The 25,576-nt window shown below is 39.7% G+C and overlaps 1 protein-coding gene across 14 annotated transcripts in view; it reads right to left on the bottom strand.

Moving 5' to 3' along the window:
* Positions 1-25,576, bottom strand: part of GTF2I (general transcription factor IIi) — a 76,111-nt gene that overhangs the window by 16,005 nt on the left and 34,530 nt on the right. For 8 of the 14 annotated variants that reach the window (XR_007779082.1, XR_007779083.1, XM_050981754.1 and 5 more), the window contains exons 14-35: positions 25,485-25,547; positions 24,512-24,613; positions 20,924-20,986; positions 20,467-20,580; positions 18,812-18,874; positions 17,563-17,667; positions 17,181-17,243; positions 15,380-15,565; positions 15,001-15,063; positions 13,819-13,923; positions 12,127-12,189; positions 10,393-10,494; positions 9,562-9,627; positions 7,232-7,415; positions 5,781-5,833; positions 4,147-4,230; positions 3,278-3,461; positions 2,899-2,957; positions 2,161-2,232; positions 1,491-1,674; positions 923-981; positions 230-313 (exon numbers count right to left, since the gene is read on the bottom strand). Coding sequence is in view for 12 of the 14 variants with exons in the window: in XM_050981754.1 (XP_050837711.1) it covers positions 230-313; positions 923-981; positions 1,491-1,674; positions 2,161-2,232; positions 2,899-2,957; positions 3,278-3,461; positions 4,147-4,230; positions 5,781-5,833; positions 7,232-7,415; positions 9,562-9,627; positions 10,393-10,494; positions 12,127-12,189; positions 13,819-13,923; positions 15,001-15,063; positions 15,380-15,565; positions 17,181-17,243; positions 17,563-17,667; positions 18,812-18,874; positions 20,467-20,580; positions 20,924-20,986; positions 24,512-24,613; positions 25,485-25,547 (2,121 nt within the window). In the remaining 2 variants the exon portion in view is untranslated. The remainder of the gene's footprint in view (positions 1-229; positions 314-922; positions 982-1,490; positions 1,675-2,160; positions 2,233-2,898; positions 2,958-3,277; positions 3,462-4,146; positions 4,231-5,780; positions 5,834-7,231; positions 7,416-9,561; positions 9,628-10,392; positions 10,495-12,126; positions 12,190-13,818; positions 13,924-15,000; positions 15,064-15,379; positions 15,566-17,180; positions 17,244-17,562; positions 17,668-18,811; positions 18,875-20,466; positions 20,581-20,923; positions 20,987-24,511; positions 24,614-25,484; positions 25,548-25,576) is intronic. The other 6 variants (XM_050981750.1, XM_050981745.1, XM_050981749.1 and 3 more) reach the window with 6 other exon arrangements.

The raw sequence follows: 25,576 nt of genomic DNA, 5'->3' as shown, positions 1-25,576 counted from the left end.
TGGGCCAAGCAAGCTGTCAAAGTGCAACATTTTACAGAAGCATCATCTACACAGTATCCAGTTTGTTTCAGAAATGAAAAATAAAGTTATTTTATACTGAAGTGTATCTGGAGCCCTCGAGAGTTTGCTACATGAGGTGTATGTTACTTATGGGCTATGAAAGCTTAGAAGAACAGAAAATATAGAAGAAAATAAAAAAAGGACATCAGAAGAATATTTATTTCCATACTGTCTTCAATAGTAACTTCAATCTCCGGGACAGTTGAATTTTCTGAAAAACTTTGTGACCTTTTGGGAGTCCTTGGAGTAATTCCTGGAAGCCAAAAGAGCACAAGGTGTAAAGCACAAACTTTGCACACCAGACAAAGGAACAGCTGTATTCTAGGAATTCTAACAGACTGAACTAAGTAGCATCTGCACAGTAAAACCTGAACAATCCAGTGATGCTCACAATCTCAAGAAGCAGGTTTAGTGCTCTTGAAAAAGACACATCTAGATTTTCCACTAATTCAGAACAAAAGACCTTGTTTATCTAAAACCCCCAAAATTACTAACATCTGAGGTTTCTACAGACAAAAGATTCTTTTATTCTTTTCTTATAAAACACCATTATTATTTACAGCAGTTCACAGTTCTTAGTTTAAAATGGTTGAAGCCATAAAAAGTGAAATAGAAGTTGTCAAAACTGAGTAAATTCCATTTTCTGTACTAGAACAGTCAAGTAGAAAAGCAGATACATTTATGGTTTGAGTGTCTTTCTCAAATAGTAGCAAATTTAGAGGCTACTATGCTAGATCATCTTAAATAATGCCTTTTATTTACAACATCTGTATTTTCAACCACAAAGATCTCTCAGTCTGCTAGGGAAGGAGAAAGGAAGAATTTCCAAATGGATGGCAGCAAATAATATTTAATTGCTTACCTTTATTCCTTAGTTTACTAGCCAGTCTTAGAGGCAAATGGGAAATGACAAGGTCAGGCCTAGAAGTTAAACAGAACAAATCCAATCAATTTCAAGTCAAATCATACAGCAAAAAGTTACCAATTTCTTGGAATTCAGTTGATTTCCAATTCACATAACATCATTTTTCTACAAGAAAATTCTGTTAGAAGCATGGATGACTCTCCATCAACTATAACCTCAAAAAAAATAGAAAACATAAAGCTGTGCTTTCTCTTCTGCAATTTTCTTCTGGGTTTACTTCAAGCAAAGAAAAATACAGAAAAAGAAAAGAAGGAACAAAGCTTCCACGTACAAGACTATTTCCCCACTCAATTCTTGATGCATGAAACACACAATTTACACATCTACAGAAATCTAATGAGGAATGTATGTCCTTGTATGAGATAAAACATATGTGCAAAATATTCTTTGTGCTTCATGGAAGCAGAGTTTAGGTAGCACTTAAAGCCTAGAGTTGCTGGGAATGAAGTCAAGTAACTTCAAAATCAGAGGATTTAATATAAAAATAACAGGATCACAGACTTACTTCTTGATAATAAATTTGATTTTGCTACTGCCACGGATGATTCTTTCAAGGCGAGGAATTCCAAACCACGTGGGGCTCCGGAAGGGAACTCCTTCTGGCAAACCTTCCACCACCAAGGAGTCAGGGTTTGACTCAAAAAGAGAATAGGGAACTTTCACTGAGTCTGAAACCCCCAGAGCTTCGGCTGAAAATAAAGATTAAATCATATATTACAAACTTAAATGGGTGGAATTTTATCTCAAGTGATTTTAAGAATCTTAAAGATGTTCTGCTACTCAAAGCTTACAAGCCTCCTGAAAAACAAAATAGAAATATTTAAATATATTTGAACAGATTCCCTAGTATTTTCTGTGGAGTAACTGCCCACCCTGTTACAGATAATATCTAATATAGGCCTATAGTGCCTAATGTTTTGAGAACCTATTTTCATCCAAAAGCTTTTGTGCAATCATCTAGTCACACAACTGGAAAAATAACAGCCTAGGATGCTGTTATAAAAACATTTATGTCAGTTACAGGAAAGTGTAAGTAAAACATAGGTAAGAGGAGTCAAGATTTCCATATCTGTCCTAGTTTACCTATGATGATTAAGTAAATACTGTAACATTTAAACAGAGGAGTTTTAAAATGCAACAGAATTGCAGAACAGTTCATTTAGCATTTAACTTACCAAACTTCACACTAAATATATCTTCTACTTGCTTTCTTAGCTTTGTGATCTTGGAATTCCAATCTTCTCTTCCTGAAAACCAGAAACAGGTGTCAGAGAATCACCCAGCTCTGGACACAGAGGTACATTTGAACATACTTCTTCCAACATAAGAACATGAAAACTAACAACACAATTACATCTGATTAGGCAGGGACACACAATGAGTAATGATTATTAATAGCAGCTTAAATGATACAGGTAATTTCCTCTACATAATGAAAATTCTATTTAAATGTAGTTATGAATTTCAAACTGACCCTAGCTGAACAACTTGTTCTTCAGAGCCTACAGATGCAGGAAGAAATTATTTTAGTGGTTCTCCCTGTTAAAGGCACATCATGCTGTCAAGAAGTCCCTACAATTCCTTACCAACAGAGACCTGAAAGAGCTCAGGGTCACCTGTGAAATCCCAAAGGACTCCAGACCTTTGATTCAGGCCAGGACAGTAACTCCAGCTCTCTGGGCTCTGAGGTGACCCAGACTAGCTATTCCAAGGCAGCTGGGACTGCATCAGGATTTCACAATCCAGGAAGCCATCCACATTTACAGTGATCAGTTCATTGCTTCCAACCCTCATGAAGAATATGCCAGCACACCCATCACACATGGGCTCCTTCTTGGAAAATGCTGCATTGATCCAGATGTGTTTCCCCATCAAACCCTTCTATTCCCACTTGGAGACAGCACCTGTCTTACCTTGAGGGTTTGACCTGTGCTGAGTACCTTCGTTTGAAGCCTGAGTTAGCAGCTCTGGCCTGCAACCAGGACACAAAAAATCTGCTTATTCTTGCCATAAATTAAATACCACTACCTATTATGATATGAATTGAAGAATTTGAATTTTTCCATTATGTTTTTCACACTTGTCAACATGTTAACAGATATGCAAAACATATTCTGAAATATTTGTCTGGATTGCAAATGCCCACTTTAGGATGCAGAATGTTCAATTTGTCTATTTGGTAACTAGAGACCAAATGCTTCATGACTTAATGAAACCAAGTGCTTGATTTTGATTACACATAGGGTGTTTGTTTGGACTCTTTCTTAAAAAACCCTCCATGTTTAGACTTACCTTTTGATGACAAATTTTATTTTGTGGCCCACTTGAATTATTTGTTCCAGGCAAGGGATTCCATACCAGGAGGGACTCCTGAAGGGGATGTTCTCTGGCAGCCCTTCAACATAGAGGTCATCTGGATGAGCTTCAAATTTCTTGTATGGAACAGCTCTGGGGTCACTGCTCCCCAAAGCCTTGGCTGTTGGAAAAAATACATCCAGTAACTGGACAGATTGGCCAATCAACCTTTATTAAAAGCTAGCTGATACCAATTCCTCAGGCTGCTGCAACTGTGCTCCTAAAATGCCCTTACTATTTACAGGACCTCTAAATCCAACAAAACCCAAGTCTCTGCATGTAAAAAATGTAAAAAATTTGCTATATTGTATGATGTTCTGTTGGGCAGTCACAATACCAGACTGGACTGCTTACTGGGGCATAATACAATTGTTTTATCCAAAGTTGTTACAGAGTATCATGAAAAAAATTATTCTAGGTCTTACAAAGTTGACTTTTTTTTTCCACATAGGACAGAACATAAAAATTCACCCAAAAATGTTTTAATACTAATTATGATGATATTGCAGTGGATGTAAGTAAACAGCTGTTTCACCACCAAAGGAAAAAAATCCAAACAGGAAGGAATCAAGAGCACTCAGAAGAGCTGTATATGTAAGACTTAAAATTATTTTTAAACTATGAATTTATGTTGTATAAGCAATAAACTAAAACATCTTTTTCACTGAACTTCCAGAATTTTAAATACTTGGAAAAAAAAATCTGAACAAAGGTCTCCTTCATGCAGACATTCAAAGGAAGGAATGAAACTAAGCTTCAAGAAATACAAACACATTCAGAAAAGAAGATAATAATACTGCACTTACCATACGTTTTACAGAAAAGTTGATCTACCATCTTTCTCAGTTTGGTGACTCTGGAATGCCAGCCCTCTGCCCCTGTATTTGAGACTGACACAGAACAAAACCAACATTCCTTAATTGTACTGGTTACATTTTCAGTTGTTCAGTTTACACAATGCATAATCATCCTGCATTTTCAGGTAACACATAAATGCTGTATGTAAGAAGTATGGATTCAATGTGGAATTAGAAAAAAGGACCATAAAATAATGACAGAATATTAAAACTGACAAAACTCCACCGAACCAGTCACATCACTCTTGCTACAAAATACACACAATGTTTTGGCTTGAAGAACTGCAATACTTTTTCATCATCCACCTCCAAACTGCAGATTCCACTTGGAGATGGAAATAGTTTTTCAATGGTTTCATTTCCTGAAGAATTTATTGACATTCAGTGCAGAATTAGGCATATGGGATGAAAACTTGCTTTTAAGGGATCAAATCAAGTTTGATCCCTGAAAAGCAAAATAATACAAATCACGTTTTGTTCCTGAATATGTCTTTGTGACCAACAAGTGAATTTTCCCAGTTTCAAAGAAGACACTGGCCTGCTTACACACCATGGGTTTAGTCAGAATGCAAAAGCAGTGGCTTGTGTTCCATACTTGCACCAGACTGGGCCATCAGCATAAGCAGCAGCTGACACTTCCTAAAATCCACCTGCTCTGTCCTGCAGCCACTCTCAGTCTTCTCAGAGTCTCAGGATTGAGGCCATTCCACAAATGCTTCCTGACCAGACTGCTTCCCACAGGAATGCAAATGAAAATCATCTTCTCCTCTGCCAGTCAAAATACAGGTTTGATACTCATCGCATCCCACCCCTGCTGGGGACACAAGCTCCCAGGGCCTATGGACAGAGCAGGAATTGGACATGGAGCCACAAGGAGCTGAGAGAGCACGGGCTGGTGCTCCACAGCTCTGTCTCCTCAGATGGCAGTGGACACAGGGAGCAGCAGAGGAGATAATAAATTACTGGGAAAGAGGGAATCCAAACAGGAAGAAAACTGCAGGAAAGGAGGCTCAGACAGCTTTGTCTCCTGTGTTCTCTGAGATGTTATTGACAGCTCCCAGGGATGCTCTCTTCTCTTATTAGAGAGGATGCAGAGGCCACACGTGTCTCTGTCAAGTGATAACTGGTGATGACAAGAGCTGTTCAGAACCCTGTGCCATAGAAGTTGGTTACCACCAGTTTTCTTAGCTACAGGGAGTTTATGAGTTGAGCAATGTATTTGCTTTGCCTCCATAATCAGTATGATTGTACTAAAAATTACTGAAACAACACAAAAAGGCTAATTGAAACAGCCACATAACACTCCAGTTAAGGCTAAGGCTCAGTTACTAGCCTACCTACTCCTTTTGTAGCTGAATTTTGTGCTTGAAGGTACAGTAGGTTATTAAGACTCAATACACTAAGTTAACTTCAGGAAAAGTTTAATTCCTGCACACATGTTAAACAGACATCCTTATGGTATACCTGCTTAATTTAGATCCTTAATATTCACTTTAATACTGTCTTTGATTGAAGACTATGAGTGTATAGGACAAATAGGAATATCACATGTGCTTGTACAGCTCACACATTTGAAAACCTACCTGTTGAAGCTGTAGTGACCGCTGGAGGATCTGTCAAATTCAGAAGTTCAGGCCTGAAAGATTTAAGGTACATTGTCAACAGTGACAGACACTGGAGAAATTGACCTCCAACTACAGCCTCAAGTTACTACTTACTGATTCTGAAGGATCAAAACCAAAAAACCTCCCAGGAGACATAATGATCCCCAGCACTAAATTCCAACTATAGCTGAAAAATCCTAAGATTTTTCAGCATTAGTTGGAATTTAGTGCAGGAACCCTATTGGCAAAGCATTTTTCATGCCCAGTACCCATACCTGATGACTATGGGTATCTACCCATTTCATGATGGCATACAGGTTCCATTACATTTACCTCTGAGTTGTGTGATACACTTAATCAGAAACAAAAGATAGAAATTAAAAATTTAATCTCTAAAACAGTAAACTTCAAAGCAGACAATTCTGTTTCCAAGATTATCCACAGTTGAACAAACAAAAAATTAAACATTTTGATGTTTCTCACAGAGCCAAACTAGATTTTTAGCTGCTCTGGTTACACATTTCAAAATCAATGAACACCAATAATTAATTTCTGTTAACAACTAAGACATATTTGACAAAAGCGGGTGCCAGCATTGCATAAAGAATTTGATCTATGTATGAGATCTGATTTTAAATGAGACACAAGGCAGATCTACATTTCTTCCTTTTCTAGTTACCTGCAAGCATTAGATGATAGAAACTGACCATGTTCCTCTCAAATGTAAGCAAACAGCACCGCTGATAAAGGCAGCATGCACAGAGGCAGGGGCTGCCACTGCCCCCAGTTCTGAGCCCGACCATTGCAATCAGCAGATTCCTGTCCATTTCAAAAACTCTTGCTTTAGGCCCTACACCACTGAACACAGGAAAACATCAGCTGTTACTCACTGAAGCTTCCTTTAAACTTCAGTCAGTCTCCATCTGAGCTCTCCTTCATGTACACTACCTGATCTACCTCCAGACACACCAAAGACACCTAAAGCACAGGAAGCAGTAGCCATGTGTTGGCCTCAAGCTTGCCCTGGGAAATGCTTTATACAAATATAGCCATAGACACCTTGATACAACATTCCAGCAAATTAAAAAAAAAGCATAAGCTTAAATGAGCTAGGATCCTCAAACAGGATCAAATATTCCAAAGTCAATGGCTTTCAACATGTATTGCAGCTGCAGAGATCTGAAAGTACAAAGAGATCTGCCCCTGACAAGAAGAGATCTGACCAGAGATCTCTCCACTCCCACTCTCAGTGGGCCACTGGCCTGATAAGCTGAATATAGCAAAGTGGACATCAACTAAAACTCCTCCCTAGTACCATAAATTAATATGCCAGCAGAAACCAGTTTGGAATTCCGTGAAGAAAAATGAAGCAAAGTGGCAGAGGCAGAAAACAATGAGTAATGTAGAGACAGCAATGAAGAACTCCTCACTTTTTGATCACGAAGCGGATCTTCTCCTTGGCCAGGAGGATCCTCTCCAGCCGGGGAATGCCGTAGGTGGCCGGGCGCCTGAAGGGAATCCCTTCTGGCAGCCCTTCCACAAGCAAATCTTCTGGATGGGACTGGAAGGCTGTGTATGGGACAGATGCTGGGCCCTCTACCTTTATAGCTTCAGCTTTCATGAAAAAGGAGAATAAAAATATTAGACTAGCTTGTGGCTCTACTCAATTACCTGTTTGATATCACTCTGATAAACATCATAATTAGCATGCAGGCAATAACCCCTCAGCACATTTAAACATTCAAGCATTCATGTTGTGAGGGACTTTGTTTAATAGCAAAATCACTTTGATTCACAGCAAACAAGCTGCAGCCCTGCATACATATGGAGATCATCCTCTTTTCGCTTTACGTAAACATTTAGTAACAGTGACCTGTTAGAGTGAAGAGTCTCACGACTTTAGTTTTGCTTCATAGAGCATTTTGAAAGATGAAATTACATTTTGAAAGACGAAATTAATCTCATTATTTTGGTTTTGCTTAATAGAGAAGTTTGAAAGATGAAGTTATCTAGACTTAATGGCAAACCAAGCATGTTTCAGTTCCTAGCTCTGTTATCATTTGTTACTATTACTGGCTTACAAGTCATTAATGCCTTGGAGCAGTGGCACACATCCCTTTTCTCAGTGAATTCCTGAAGTTTCTGTGTATTTTAGAAATCCAAAGAACCACTAACAAAATTAAAAATACACTTCTAACACTGCTGAAAAAAGCATGGCCCTCCTAATGAAATCTTTGAAGCAAATGAAAAGCAAGTAACTAGCCACTTGGGATTCTGGATTTCCCATTGCTACCATGGACTTCCAGACATTTAGCAATTTTCTATTTAATGATTATTTACTCTTACTTTTTGCCCCTTGCTGTTTCGCTTGTAATTAGACTGTTATTTTTTCACTACTTAGGTGTAGTATTGCTGGAAAGTGATTAGTTAATACCATCATGGTGTTGCAGAAGTTTGAAAATTATTGAAAAACGTATTTTAGTTAATAGATAGATGTCTAGATTAATGAAACAATATGATAGTTAGCATGAGTAGCAGTAGTTATGCTAAGGCCGTAGTAGGCCCGGTAAACTTTAAGTGAACTTTAGTGCATGGTAGATCGAGAGAATGTATTATCTAGAGAATGTACCAAATCTTATCTATGGAATGTACCTTCTGGCTGAGTAACAAATGTCATGATGTACCTAATAAATCTTTGTATACCTCTAAAGATGCTTAGCGATGCACACAGATCAGATGAAGCAATCATGTTAAGAAAAGTATATAAACCCTGCAGATTCTGTCGCGAATTCGGGGCTCTGACTTTGGACGAAAGTCCTCAGGCTCCCAGGGCCCTCAATAAAGCACCGCATAAAGCAACTCCGGTTGTTTGGTGTTTTCTTTGGATCGGGCAACAATGGGAGGCAACTCATTCCATAGTGTCTGCCTCTTAAATTGTCTTAAACCAACTTAATTTTCCTCAACCAACTTTGCTACGTGCAAACATCAAAATCAAAATCAAAGCAATTCATTAAGAATGATGGTCCTTTCTAGAGCAATTAAAATACAGTGACTCAGATTCTGAGCTGTATTACCTTGGTGCAATTTGCTTTCAGTGGGCTGTTTAAATGTCAGATGATAGTCACATCCCAAACATGTAGTAACTCCAAATCACAAGGGCTACTCTGAAAGCACTTCCACTTTTCATGGCAGAGGCACACCAGCATTTATTTTAAAATCTTTACTGATGCTGCTGTAGTTTGTGATATGTGGACACAAAACATATCTAAGTGCAGCATTTGGAGACAAATTCCAAAGTCTAACACATCTGCTGCTTTTTCTTTCCAAGAGCCATTAGGAAATTTAATTTTTGCTTCACTGTAAAACAATCATAATCAAAAATGAACAATCAATGAGTGGCAGTGCCACTCTAAAGACTCCTTCACCTAAAGACTCAGTGTAATTGCAGAAAAAAGGACAGCTCTCTCAAATGTGGGTGGCCAAGATATGTAAGCATGCAGGTGCTCCAGGAGACTGAGCACAACTGAAAAATAATCTTCCCACTTTGGTGCCAAACACAGATATCCCATTTTGAAATTACTCTGTTCATCAAAAAAGCTACTTTTCTCAATTTTATGTCTTCTAACAGTATTTAGCCCTTTGGTGCTGTCAGTTCTGGTGTGCTCCTGAGCCAAGAACAAGGTGCATGCCAAAGAGCAGTCTGTCACTTGCTGTGACAAAGGACTACAGGCAATGGCTTGGAAAGGTGTGTAGCACATACCATATTTTTTATCAAACAGCACTTCAACTTCCTTCCTCAAGTCTGTAATTCGTGTATTCCATTTGTCTGCAAAGAAAAGAGGAGGATATGTCAGATTACAAACAAAACTGAGAATCTTGTAAAATCTGTGTCACCACTAAATGAAATATGAAGTGTGTACTTCTACTTGCAAACAGGTGCCTGCTGAGTACAGTACAGACTATCTTTAAAATGCAGGGATACATTAAAAAAAAGTACAGAATAAAATGTTAAAAGATTACTTCTGAAAGATGTATATTAAATGAAGTTAAAAAAACACAACACAAAACAGGTTAAAGTAACTTCCAAAAATTATTTCTCTCTTTGATGGTTCAGTCATCAGCTCTTGCTGCCTCCAGGGGTAAAGGCAGTTTACAGGTGCTGTTGACAGTTACCTAGATTTGAGTGCTGAAAAGCTTGATAAAGCTTACAGAAAGCACATGGAATTGTTTTGGTGGAAATGTGTACAACTACATGGATCAGGAGATATCTGCTCTTCTCTACTTTAATCCAGTATTTCTCCAAGTCCCGGTGTTGCAAAATACCCCCAAAAATGCTATTTCTGAAAGAAAATACAGCTGCAAAAAAGAAGTTTATCCAAATCCAAACCAGTGCATCCAATATTGTCAAATAACAAAAACCAACAGAGGCAGCCTGTGATGATGATTATACTGCTGCAGTACATCTAAACAGAGACCAGGGCTAGAAATGAAGGCTACAACTGACATGTCTCACTGCTGCACTAAAAAATTACCCAAAACCTTTTCATAAAACAAAGCAGGGAAACAAAATCATCTTGAATTTTCATCTTACCAAAATTGAACTTTATTCCTGTGCTTCTCCCACTACTGCCCAAGTCGTTGGCTGACTTGGGGCTCCTTGGTCTCTTCTCACGGGGTACATAGTCATCATCATCTTCAACAGACAAAAACAAAATCACTGGGTTTTGGTCCAGGGAACTTGTGTGAAGCACTGGAACTGCTTTGAATTTCAAAACTCTAACAGAATTATGAAACTGTGATTACCAGGGCACCAAATTTTCAACAAATTACTTAACTGGGTAACTTCAGAAAGCTCCTGTTCCTACCTGTGAAGGAACAGTTTGTTCCTTCAAAAGGGCCTGTGCAAAGCACAAGAGGGCAAAACACAAAACTGCTCCTGAACTTGCTAAGTAAAACAACATTGTCTTCTGAAACATGACTGGGCATCACATGATCCTACAACAGCCATGCAACAGCAAAAGGAATCACTGAATAAATTGTGCAGATAGGGACAACCTCTGTTATCTAACTGGGAGCAATATATTTCCACTAGGAGATCTCAAAAGAAAGCAACTTTTGTTTTTTATTATTATACTTATTGACTCCTCTCATATAAAATTTCTGTCAGGGTAATGGTGTTTCCATGCTGCTTTGTAAAACAATGAAAGTAATTCCAGAAGTGGCCACTTACCCAAAATGCCCTGCCTACTTTCTAAATTGATGATTGGGTGCTCCTACTCTAATTGCACAAGCAAGCACGGCAAAAGCCAACATCAGCAGTGTTTTAAAGCAGTTCCAGGACACTCAATCACAAATACAAGAAACACAGCTCACCTCCTACCAAGATCCCAGCATGAGAACTGCAGGGACACAGCTTAGCAGCTTTAGAGCCACTTGGATAACAAAGGGAGCTGCTCAGGGCAAAGCTTTGGACCTCACAGTTACCAATATCAGACAGACACCTTCAGGCTCTGCTTACACCACCTGTAACACAGCCTTCCTGCTCTGGTACCATTCTTCCCAGAGGCATTTGGTAACTACAAATGTTTCATATAACTACAGAGTGGTTATAATGCAATGTGCACTCCAGAATGAAGGAATGTTATAACATCTTGTCTGTTCAATGAATATTTTTCATTAACAACACTTGAAAATTATGCAAAAGTTACAAATTGCTGTCAGGCATCATTTCAAAACCAGCTCACCAAGTCCAATATGCTTCAGTATATTGTGGTTTTCTAATACTTCTCTGTCACCGACATGTTTTATGAAAAATCCTTTACTTAGGACTTCCCCCTCCTGAGAGCTGAGAGGCCTCAGGAACAAACTGTAAACAATTCTTATCTGCTGCTGTGGAATGCGACGAGAAGGTCTGTGATTGGCCCCATCAAACTGTTTCTAATTAAGAGCCAATCACAGAACACCTGTCCAGCCAGTCTCGGTTTGAGAGATTACATTCCTATTCTATTCTTAGCATAGCTTAGTAGTGAAATCCTTCTCTCTATTCTTTTAGTATAGTTTTTATATATTATCTATCATATAATAATAAATCAAGCCTTCTGATACATGGAGTCAACTTTGTCATCTCTTTCCTCATCCTGAGACCCCTCTGAACGAGGTAACACTTCTCCACCAATTTCATTGACCAAGTAGTGCAAGATCCAAACTGCACTCAACACCAACACACAATTCTCTTCATTCACTGCCAAGTAATGCAGGTTTTGGAAAACAGAATTTAGATAGAAATATGCCCAACCAACTAAAATCAGTGACCTGGGGAACTGACCTTCACTAGTGAGGTCAGCCTCAGAAACCTCACTTCCTTCTGATGAGTCATGCTGGGAGGAATCTGAAGGGAAAACACAGGACAGTTGAATGACTGACATGGACAAGATTTTCAACCAAAAACTCCATGCCTTTGTATCTAAACCAACACTGTCAAAGAAGCCCCTTGCACTCACAGTGGGTATCAAAAATAGAAGTAAAGATATATATTTACCATGAGCCTTTGAGCAATTCCAGACAAAGGCAAGGAGGTGAAGATTACACATACTCAAAAGTATGTAACTGATAACCAGCTGACTGCATGAAAAAGCTGGGTTTTTACAGTGAAGGGCTCACCTTTGCCCCTGCCTGGGGACCCAGCATCACCACAGACCCTCATCTCACACTATTCAGCAAAACCACATTCAACTTTCATACTTCTCTTACAGAAACTTGTAAAAACCAACAGATGTCAGAAAAAGGTTACAAATCCTTAGTCTGACTCAAAGGGCCACACTCAGTATCTGTAGCTATAAAATTCTAGTCAAAACCAAGGCACAGTCAGAGTCCAGGTCATTTCCCATCACACTTCCCCTTCCTCACACTCCCTCCTCACAGTCAGGTATAAAGCACATGGCATTATTCTGAGGAAAACAAATCACCTGGATTTCTCTTCTCCAATGAGTTCAGTTAATACTGCAGCCAGCACAGGCAATGAACTTCATTTTCCTTTATCAGGAGAAATGGTGCTGAATTTCATTTTATGGTAACCCTAACTATGGTGATACCTACCTTCAAAGAAAAACTAATGCCATTTGCAAGAAGGAGCACTGCTGCTAGCAAAACCTGCCGTGAAAAGCACACAGCTCAGGCTGGAGAGCCATGTGCTCAGAGTGAAGCCAGCAGGACAATGATGTACTGTTCACACCCTGCCAAACCACTAAACCTTGGGTGATGAACACCTCACAAATGCCTTTCATGCCTTAAAATAATGAGGACTACCATCACAATTTGCTTATAGAAAGCCCCAGAGTGGTGTGATTTGGGAGAGTAAAAACAAAACAAAAGTCAGAAAAGGCAACCTGGTGGAAATATGAAAAGTGAATGATTGGAGAATATGTACAATTTCAATTAGGCAACATCATCGCAAATATTTCTATGAAAAAACATCCAATGATGGTAATCTATAAGCACAAAAACCACACCTGAAATGCCACAACTTTATTTCCACATCTTTTCCTTCACAGATATCATAACACTGGTGACTGCCTTTAAAAATATAAAGGAAAAAACATATTCCTGACTGCACAGAAGCTTATGAAAGCAGACAGATTAATGTGCCCCTAAACTAAAAGAAATCAAACCACAAAATAATGAAGAGATACAGAAAACATCCCAGGTGAAGCATCTTTAACCAGACTAAACTGAAGCACACAGATGCATTTCTGTGCAGAACCCAACAGAAGGGAACAGGAAAGAACCCAACCAAAAGATGCCAACTTCCTGTGAGTCCATTTAGGTAATGAAGTCAAATAACAAACAGCAAAGGAAGTAACCTATGATGATTATACTGCTGCAACTCATCTACACAGAGACCAGAACTCTTAAATGAAGGCTTGCACTAACATGTCTCACTCCTGCAGCAAAAGACTTACAGAAAACCTTTTCATAAAACAAAACAGGGTGATGAAATAATCTTCAATTTTCATCTTACCAGAATTCAATTCTTCTTCTTTTCTTCTCTGAGTACTGGACTTTTCATTAACAGACTTGGTGCTCCGCCGTCTCCTCTCTCGGTATGTGTAGATATGGTCAGAATCTAAAAGAAATCAAATAGAAATCACTAGGTTTTTCTGCAGGGAATTCACATGCAGCACTGGAACTGCCTTGAATTTCGAAACTAAAACAGAAATAAGGAATTGTGTTTATGAGGGGACCAAATTTCACAACACATTACGAACATGAGCAACTTCAAAAAGCTCCTGTTCCTACCTGTGAAGGAACAATTTGTTCCTTCAAAAGGGCCTCTGCAAAGCCCAAGAGAGCAAAAAAGAAAGCTGCTCCTGTACTTGCTAAGCAAAACAACATTGTCTTCTGAAACATGACTGGGCATCACACGATCCTAAAACAGCCATGCACCAACAGCAAAAGGAATCACTGAATAAATTGTGCAGATAGGGACAACCTCTGTTATCTAACTGGGAACAATATCATTCCATTAGGAGATCTCAAAAGAAAGCACCTATGTTTTGTCTGGAAGAGCTCAGATGTTCTAAACCCTCTTTCAAACCAGTGAAAAACCAATGGGAATCAATGAAATTCATCAAACAGGGCAAATCCACGCTAAACACACAAGTGGACAGACAGGAGTACAGTAAACCTAGCAATGTGTCAGAGAGCTGCTACTCAGCCTGGCACTTCCCAGTCCATCCCTATCTTCCCTAAGCTAATGAGCTTTTTAAACTGCCCAATTACCAATACCTCCAGCCTCAGAGAGAACAAATGGGTAAACAAAAAAAAAACCCCTAATTTCACATGCAGAAAAACATGCACCCACATCACCAAGGTATGGTTTACTTAGCAAGAATAATATCACATATTGACATATCTTGTAGCAATTCAGTTCTGTTATACTCTGTCAGAGAAAACCTTCTCAGAGCACTTTACCTTTTGTGGTAAAGGCCTTTACATATAAGCAGAACTGGATGACTCCTCTCAAATAAACCTTTCTGTCAAGGTAATGGTGGAGTTATTACCAAGCAGTGCACAACCCAAACTACACTCAGCACCAGCACACAATTCTCCTTATTCAGTACCAAGTAATGCAATACATGGAAAACATATTCTGGATAGAAAAATGCCCAAAAAACTGAAATTCAGGACCCGTGGTACTGACCTTCAAGGGTGACCTCAACCTCAGGATTCCCACTTGTTTCTGACATATCATGGTGGGAGGTCTCTGAAAGGCAAAGACAGGACTGCTGAATGATGGACGTGGACAAGATTTTCAATCAAACTCTCCATGCCTTTGCATCTAAACCAACATTGTCAAAGAAGCCCCCTGCACTCACAGCATGCAACAAAAATAGAATTATAGATATATTACCATGAGCCTTTGAGCAATTCCAGAGAAGGGCAAAGAGCTGAAGATTACACTTGCTAAACTGCACATGAGGCAGAGCATAGTTGTTGCTATGACTGAAGGGAATTCCATCATCTTGGCTTTCTAGGGTTGATACAATCATAAGTATTCTTATGTAGAATTTTTATCTTACCAGAATTTAACTCTTCTTCTTTACTTCTCTCAGCATCGGGAGATTCATTTACCAAATTGTTATTCTTAAGTCTCTTGTCAGGTGGCAGGTTGTCTTCACAATCATCTTTAAGAAACAATAAAAAACCCCCTGTTTTTTTGTCCACGGAATTCGCATGCAGAACTGGAACTGCCTTGAATTTCGAAACTAAAACAGAAATAAGGAATTGTGTTTATGAGGGGACCAAATTTCACAACACATTACGAACATGAGCAACTTCAAAAAGCTCCTGTTCCTACCTGTGAAGGAACAATTTGTTCCTTCAAAAGGGCCTCTGCAAAGCCCAAGAGAGCAAAAAAGAAAGCTGCTCCTGTACTTGCTAAGCAAAACAACATTGTCTTCTGAAACATGACTGGGCATCACACGATCCTAAAACAGCCATGCACCAACAGCAAAAGGAATCACTGAATAAATTGTGCAGATAGGGACAACCTCTGTTATCTAACTGGGAACAATATCATTCCATTAGGAAATCTCAAAAGAAAGCACCTATGTTTTGTCTGGAAGAGCTCAGATGTTCTAAACCCTCTTTCAAACCAGTGAAAAACCAATGGGAATCAATGAAATTCATCAAACAGGGCAAATCCACGCTAAACACACAAGTGGACAGACAGGAGTACAGTAAACCTAGCAATGTGTCAGAGAGCTGCTACTCAGCCTGGCACTTCCCAGTCCATCCCTATCTTCCCTAAGCTAATGAGCTTTTTAAACTGCCCAATTACCAATACCTCCAGCCTCAGAGAGAACAAATGGGTAAACAAAAAAAAAAACCCCTAATTTCACATGCAGAAAAACATGCACCCACATCACCAAGGTATGGTTTACTTAGCAAGAATAATATCACATATTGACATATCTTGTAGCAATTCAGTTCTGTTATACTCTGTCAGAGAAAACCTTCTCAGAGCACTTTACCTTTTGTGGTAAAGGCCTTTACATATAAGCAGAACTGGATGACTCCTCTCAAATAAACTTTTCTGTCAAGGTAATGGTGGAGTTATTTCCATGCTGCTTTGCAAAACAATGAAAGTAATGCCAGAAGTTCTCACTTTCTCAAAAATGCCCTGCCTACTTTCTAAATTGATAATTGGGTGCTCCTACTCTAATTACACAAGCAAGCACTGCAAAAACCAACATCAGCAGTGTTTTAAAGCAGTTCCAGGATGCTCAATCACACGTACAAGAAATACAGCTCACCTCCTACCAAGATCCCAGCATGAGAACTGCAGGGACACAGCTTAGCAGCTTTAGAGCCACTTGGATGACAAAAGGAGCTGCTCAGTGCAAAGGTTTGGATCTCACAGTTACCAATATCAGACAGACACCTTGAGGCTCCACTTACACCACCTGCAACACAGCCTTCCTGCTCTGGTACCATTCTTCCCAGAAGCATTTGGTAACTACAGATGTTAGATGTAACTACAATGTGTTTATAAGGTGTTCTCTAGAATGAAGGAATGTTGTAACATCTTCTCCCTTCAATGAATATTTTTTTGTTACCAGCACTTAATGAAGTCACAAAAGATAACAATTGCTGTCAGACATCATTTCAAACCAGCTCACCAAGTTCAACATGCTTTAGTATATTGTGGTTTTCTAATACTTCTCTACCAGGTTTGTTTACCAAGCAGTGTAGAATCCAAACTACACTCAACACCAGCACCCAATTCTCTTCATTCACTGCCAAGTATTGCAGGTTTTGGAAAACAGTTTGGATAGAAAAATGCCCAACCAACTGAAATCAATGACCTGCAGAACTGACCTTCAACAGTGACCTCAACCTCAGGATTCTCACTTGTTTCTGACATCTCATGCTGGGAGGTATCTGAAAGGCAAAGACAGGACTGCTGAATGGTGGACATGGACAAGATTTTCAACCAAACACTCCATACCTTTGCATCTAAACCAACATTGTCAAAGAAGCTCTTTGAATTCACAGCAAGCAACAAAAATAGAAGCAAAGATATATTCCCATGAGTTAGTCTATGATGATGATTACACTGCTGCAATTCTCCTACACAGAGACCAGGGCTCTTAAATGAAGGTTTGCACTAAAATGTCTCACTCCTGCAGCACAAAATTACTCAAAAACCTTTTCATAAAACAAAGAAGGGAAACAAAATCATCTTGAATTTTTATCTTACCACAATTGACCTTTTCTTCTATTCTTCTCTCAACATTGTCATCTTCATTAGACGTATTGCTGCTCCTCTGTCTCTTGTCAGGTAGTGGGTAGTTATCCTCATCATCTTTAAGAAACAATAAAATAAAACCCTGGGTTTTTGTCCAGGAAATTCAAATGCAGCACTGGAACTGCCTTGAATTTCTAAACTAAACCAGAATTAAGGACCTGTGCTTACCAGGGCACCAAATTTTCAACAAATCACTTAACTGTGGGAATTCAGGAATCTCCTGTTCCTACCTGAGAAGGAGCAACTTGTTCCTGCAAAAAGGCCTGTGCAAATCACAGGAGAGCAAATCACAGGAGAGCAAAAAAAAAAAAGGTACTTCTAAGGAAAGCTACCTTCCTAAGGAGGTAGCTACTTTCTTAAGGAAAACAACATTGTCTTCTGAAACATGACTGAGCATTGCATGATCAAAAAGCAGCCATGCAACAGCAAAAGGAATCACAGAATAAATTGTGTAGATAGGGACCACCACTGTTATCTAACTGAAGTAATATCATACCAGTAGTAGATCCCAAAATACAGTCCCTATGTTTTGTCTTGAAGAGCTCAAATGTTCTAAAACCACATTTTAAACCAATGTAAAGCTAATGGGAACCAATGGAATTCATCAAACAGGTCAAATCTGCCTTAAACATACACAAGTGGACAGACAGGAGAACTGCAGGGACACAGCTTAGCAGCTTTAGAGCCTTTTAGATGACAAAGGGAGCTGCTCAGTGCAAAGGTTTGGATCTCACAGTTACCAATATCAGACAGACACCTTGAGGCTCCACTTACACCACCTGCAACACAGCCTTCCTGCTCTGGTACCATTCTTCCCAGAAGCATTTGGTAACTACAGATGTTAGATGTAACTACAATGTGGTTATAAAGCAATGTGCTCTCCAGAATGAAGGAATGTTATAACATCTTGTCTGTTCAATGAGCATTTTTCGTTACCAGCACTTGATGAAGTCACAAAAGATAACAATTGCTGTCAGACATCACTTAAAAACCAGCTCACCAAGTCCAATATACTTCAGTTTATTGTGGTTTTCTAATACTTCTCTACCAGGTTTGTTTACCAAGCAGTGCACAATCCAATCTACACTCAATACCAGCACACAATTCTCTTCATTCACTGCCAAGTATTGCAGACTTTGGAAAACACAGTTTGGATAGAAAAATGCCCAACCAACTGAAATCAATGACCTGCAGAACTGACCTTCAACAGTGACCTCAACCTCAGGATTCTCACTTGTTTCTGACATCTCATGCTGGGAGGTATCTGAAAGAGAAAGACAGGACTGCTGAATGGTGGACATGGACAAGATTTTCAACCAAACACTCAATGACTTTGCATCTAAACCAACACTGTTAAAGAAGCCCCTTGCATTCACAGCATAAAATAAAAATAGAACTATAGATATATTACCATGAGCCTTTGAGCAATTCCAGACAAGAGCAAGGAGGTGTGGATTACACTTGCTAAACTGCACATGCTGCACTGCTGCTATGACGGAAGGAAATTCCATCTTCTTGACTTTGTAGGGTTGATACAATCATAAGTATTTTCCCCTCCCTTACCCAAGATTACTGAAAATATAAACAATGGCTGCCTGTCCCCACAGATTAAGGATTTTTTTACCAGCTCTACAGACTCATGGTTGCTATGCTATCAAGAGTTCCATAACAGACTGTAAGGCCAACAATCAACCATGGGAGGGAAATTCATGATCACAATGATTTTATTGGGGCAGAGTGCACCAACAACACAAGCTGGGTTAGCCAATCAACACTTGCTGTCAGAAAGAGCAATTTATTCTTAACTGCACTACAATTAAACAAAGTGAAGTTACGTGTATCAGGAACTCTATCATAATTTCATTCTCTGTTTTCAGGAGAAATGGTGCTGAATTATATCTAATGGTAACCCTAACTATGGTGATACCTACCTTCAAAGAAAAACTAATGCCATTTGCAAGAAGGAGCACTGCTGCTAGCAATACCTGCTCTGAAAAGCACACAGCTCAGGCTGGAGAGCCACGAGCTAAGAGAGGAGCCAGCAGGACAATGATGTACTGTTCACATCCTGCCAAACCATCAAACTTTGGGTGATGAGCACCTTACAAATGCCTTTCATGCCTTAAAATATTGATGATTACCATCACAATATGCTTATAGCAAGCCCCAGAGTGGTGTGATTTTGGTGATTTAAAGTAAAACAAAACAAATTTCAGAAAACCCAATCTGGTGGAAATATGAAAAGTGAGTAATATATTGGATAAGTTTAGATGTATCAATTAGGCCACATCTTTGCATATATTTCTGTGAAAAAAAGAAATCTAAGGGTGGTAATTTATCCTCACAAATACACTTCACATCTCAAATGCTCTAACTGTATTTTCACACTTGTTTCTGTGCTGCCATCTGAACTCTGGTGGCTGTCATCAAAAATATAAAGGAAAAAATTTATTCCTGACTGCACAGAACCTAATAAAAGCTGACAGATTAATGTGCCCATAAGTCAAACCAAACCAAACCACAGAATAAAGGAGGATCAAAAAATATCCCAGGTAAAGCATCTTTTACCACACAAAACTGAAGTGCATGGATGTGTTTCTGTGGAGAACCCAACAGAAGGCATCAGGAAAGAACACAAGCAGAAAATCCCATTTTCCTGTGCATCAATTTACATTGTCTTGACAAATAATAAAAAACAACAGAGGTAACCAATGATGATGATTATCCTGCTGCAATTCACCTACATAGAACCCAGGGCTCTAAAATGAAGGCTTGCACTAATGTGTCTCACTCCTGCAGCACAAAATTACCCAAGACTTTTTCACAAAACAAAGCAGATAGATAAAATCATCTTACTGCAGTTGAAATGTTTTGCTTTTCTCCTCCTTGCATTGGCAGCTTCCTTAGCCGACCTGGTGTTCCTCCTCCTTTTTCTCTTGCTAGGGGGCAAGTACTCATCATCATCATCATCTAAAAAAACAATTTAAAAAAAACATGGTTTTTTTTGTCCATGGAAGTCAGGTGTAGCTCTGGAACTGCCTTGAATTTCAAAATTTAAACAGAAATAAGAAACTGTAGGCACCAAATTTAGCAGTAAATTACTTACCTGAGTAACTTCATAAAGTTCCTGTTCTTACCTGTTTTCTAATACTTCACCACAAGGCTTGTTTACCAAGCAGTGCACAATCCAGACTGCACTCAACACCAGTACACAATTCTTCTTACTCATTGCTAACTAATGCAGGCTTTGGAAAACACATTCTGGATAAAAAAATGCCCCCAAAAACTGCAATCAGTGACCTGCAGAACTGACCTTGACTAGTGATTTCAGCCTCAGAATCCTCACTTGAGTCTGACGAATCATGCTGGGAGGAATCTGAAAGAGAAAGACAGGACTGCTGAATGGTGGACATGGAAAAGATTTTCAACCAAACACTCCATGCCTTTGCATCTAAACCAACATTGTCAAAGAAGCCCCTTGAACTAACAGCATGCAACAAAAACAGAAGGAAACATATTTTGCCATGAACCTTTGAGCAATTCCAGACAAGGGCAAGGAGGTGAGGATTACACTTGCTAAACAGCACATGCTGCACTGCAGAGCTGCTACTATGACTGAAGGATGTCCATCTTGCCTTTCTTGGGTTAATACAATCTTAAATCACTCTCTGTTACCCAGGATTACTGAAAATATAAACAATGGCTGCCTGTCCCCACAGATTAGGGATTTTTCTACCATCTCTACAGACTCATTGTTTCTGCACTATGATGATTTTCATAACAGGCTGCAGGGCCAACAATCAACCATGGGAGGGAAATTCATGATCACAATGATTTTATTGGGGCAGAGTGCCCCAACAACACAACCCATTCAACACTTGCTGTGAGAAAGAGCAATTTGTACTTAACTGCACTACACTTAAACAAAGTGAAGCTAATTGTATCAGAAACTATCAAAATTAAGCAGAAGTGCATGAAGGAACATATTTTAGTTATTCCAGCAGAGTAAAGCTGCACTTGTGCATTTTGAAGAGTATCTTCCTTTAGATCTCTGTAAGCTGGGATATGGTATCATTTGGGAGCAAGTCTGAAGGAATCTTTGCTTCAAAGGTTTCTCTTCACATGATGTGTGTGGTGTAGAGCAGAAATTCAGCTCTATCTACTGGACAGCTTAACTGGAGTATATTTGAACTATGTCAAATACATCACCCAGTTCATGGAAAACAGTATCATGTTTTGGTCGAATTCCAAGGGATTGCTGGGTACAAAACTAGCAAATGCAAAGTACTACAAAAAGGAAGAATTAAAAGTTGTTTTACTAGACATGAAAATAAAATAGGGTTATAAAAAAGCCTGTCACATCAACTTATCACTTAGAACCCATTTGAGAGAGTTAACTAAGATTACAACAATTAAAAATACAGGGCATTTTTGGAAATTTTGAGACTGGAAGATTATCCATCTAGTCTAGCACCAAATCCCTGACAAACACTCATAGGAGAGAAAGAGAGGGCATGGGGGAAAGGGTATAGCTACCAATGTAGAGATGAAATCCTTGTGGTCTAGCCAACAGAATCCATCTTGTCACATCAGGGAGAATCTCAAAGTGTTGGTTAACTCAGGGGTCTATTATAGTCCTCCACCGAGGGGGGAACAGGTAAAAGACAATGGAGAATAAGTCTATTGAAACCACTGAGGAGGAACAGGCACAATAAAGAATAAGTGCATTGAAGCCACCGAGGGGGAATGGGTCATGTTCTCAGCAGTGACAGAAGCAATTGTTTTCTTGGTCCAATGACCACACCTGCAGGCAACACTGGGGCAAACATCTCACTTTGGTCAGGCCAGCCCCTGCTGTGTTAGAATTATAGGGGTCTCAGTCTCAGTCCTTGGGAGGGGGCTTCAATCTCCGTTCATCATGGTGCTCGTGAAACAGATGAAGGATTTCCCGTGGGGGACCACCAAAGTTACCCCAGTAAGTTCATTGGCCAAGAGGTGGGGAAATTCACGGGCTATTGTCATGAAGCAGGTAGCACATAGCATGAGTCGCTCCTTTGCCAGGCCCTGCTCAAAGCAGCATACCATGGCAGCACCGCAAACACAGCTGCAAACAATCCCTTGGCGAGCATCCACCCCAGCCAGGCCAGAACTCCAGTCAGGGTGCTCAGGATCCTGATCTCTGTCCTTGTGACAGTCATGAGGCAAATGAGGGACATTTCAGACCGTCTCTTACAGGGGCCTGGGGCGTCGGGCCTTCTTCCCCCTCAGGGGAGCCATTGTCATCCCAGGCAGCCCCGCTCCTGTGGCACAGCGCCCCCTGCAGCCACGGGCAGGCACTGCAGCCTCCACGGGTGCCAAGAGTGCCCTCTGCTGGCTGGCGGTGTAACCGCACTGCAGTGGGCGCGGCTGCGCGGGCGGGAAAACGCCCACAATGCGCTTTCTTCTTTTTGTTAATGCACTTTCTTCTTTTCGCTTGTGGCTGATGTTGCTGTGCTTGTTTCTTTCCTTTTGTTATTATATAGATATCAATAGGAAGATAGATAGATTGATATAGCTATGTGAGAAATGCTACTCAAAAATTCCAAAAATTTAGAAGGTTTACTAAAATCTTATCAAGAACACAACAGAAGACAGAATAGAGAAAATATTACAGCACCAGGAGCAAAGGTGCTCCACCATGTGCTCACCCACACCATGGAGGTTTCACCTTTTAACCCTTTAGCCCCTCCCAAAGTTCTGTCCATGGACTCCTCCTTCCCTGCCCAGGGCTGGAGATCACTGCCTGACACCTTGACTGGAGCTCAGGTGCTGCCATAGGAACGAGTGACCCTCCCAAATGTCCCACACCCAGGGCAGCCCTGATAACAGCACAAGGGGGGTAAAACACAACTATAAATCTATAAAACTGCTCCTCACATATATACAGGGTATTTGCCTTTTAATTGAGAGATTCAGCCATGGTTTTGCTCATCTATCACACAAAGACTACAAAAAATCTATTATTCGTTTTCCCATTCCTTTACAGGGAAGCCATGTATTTCAAAGTCATTAAAATTTTGGATGAAGGGGGTCATCTTTTCATTCCAGAGACAGCCCCGACCTCTTGGAACACTACTGTGTTTTAAAGCAATGAAAGGAGATGAAAAGTAAAACAAAACAAAAATCATAAAAGCCAACTAGGTGAAAATATGAAAAGAGAATGCTTGGAAAAGATGTACAATTTCAAATAGGCAATTTCTTCCAAATATTTCTGTGAAAAAATATCCTAGGATGTTAATTTCTCCTCACAAAAAACATTTCACATCTCAAATGCTCTAACTGTATTTCCGCATTGGTTCCTGTACTGCCATCAGAACTCTGGGGGCTGCCTTCAAAAATATAAAGAAAAAACATACTCTAGACTGCACAGATCCTTATAAAGCAGAGAGATTAATGTGCCCATAAGCCAAACCAAACCATAGAACAAAGGACAGGTATAGGATCACAAAAAATCCCAGGTAAAGCATCTTTAACCAGACTAAACTGAAGGGCATCTATACATTTCTGTGGAGAACCCAACAGAAGGGATAAGGAAAGAACACAACCAGAAAATCCCAACTTTCTATCTGTCTATTTACCTCACCATGGCAAATAACAAAAACCATCAGAGGTGGCCAATGATGATGATTATACCACTGCAACACATCTACATAGAGCCCATGGCTCTTTATTGAAATTCCAAAAATGCTCTATATATTTTAATTTTTTAGCTTCTGTAATTCTCACAAGAAGGTTCTAAATAATCAGTTAATGTGACAGTTATTTTTGAGACAATACTGATTTTTTTTGCAGCAAAAAATCACCCAAAACCTTGTCATAAAACAAGCCACGGAAATAAAATAATTTTTAATTCTCATCTCACCAGAACTGGAGTCTTTTGCGTTTCTTCTCCCAGTATTGGTCCCTTCATTAGCTGACTTGGTGCTCTTCTGTCTCTTGTCAGGTGGTAGGTAGTCATCATCTTCTTTATGAAACAAAAAAAGAAAAAAAATTGTTTTTCCTTATGTGGCAAAGGCCTCTACATATAAGCAGAACTGAATGACTCTTCTCATATAAACTTTTCTGTCAAGGTAATGGTGGAGTTATTTCCATGCTGCATTGTAAAATGCACAAAGCTATGCCAGAAGTGTCCGCTCTGACCCAAATGCCCTGGTTGGGTGCTCCTACTCTAATTGCACAAGCAAGCACGGCAAAAGCCAACATCAGCAGTGTTTTAAAGCAGTTCCAGGACACTCAATCACAAATACAAGAAGTACAGATCACCTCCTACCAAGATCCCAGCATGAGAACTGCAGGGACACTGCTTAGCAGCTTTAGAGCCACTTGGATAACAAAGGGAGCTGCTCAGGGCAAAGGTTTGGATCTCACAGTTACCAATATCAGACAGACACCTTCAGGCTCTGCTTACACCACCTGTAACACAGCCTTCCTGCTCTGGTACCATTCTTCCCAGAGGCATTTGGTAACTACAAATGTTTCATATAACTACAGTGTGGTTATAATGCAATGTGCACTCCAGAATGAAGGAATGTTATAACATCTTCGCCCTTCAATGGATATTTTTCATTAAAAACACTTGAAAATTATGCAAAAGATACAAACTGCTGTCAGGCATCATTTCAAACCAGCCCATCAAGTCCAATATGTTTCAGTATATTATGCTATTCTAATACTTCTCTACCAGGTTTGTTTACCAAGCAGTGCACAATCCAAACTACACTCAACACCAGCACACAATTCTCTTCATTCACTGCCAAGTATTGCAGGCTTTGGAAAAAAACATTTTGGATAGAAAAATGCACAACCAACTGAAATTCAGGACCCGTGGTACTGACCTTCAATGGTGACCTCAACCTCAGGTTTCTCACTTGTTTCTAACATGTCATGGTGGGAGGTCTCTGAAAGGGAAAAACAGGACAGTTGAATG

The sequence above is a fragment of the Serinus canaria genome, chromosome 19 (assembly GCF_022539315.1).
Source record: "Serinus canaria isolate serCan28SL12 chromosome 19, serCan2020, whole genome shotgun sequence".
NCBI classification, from domain to species: Eukaryota; Metazoa; Chordata; class Aves; order Passeriformes; family Fringillidae; genus Serinus; species Serinus canaria.
This window is presented reverse-complemented; position numbering and strand designations above follow the sequence as displayed.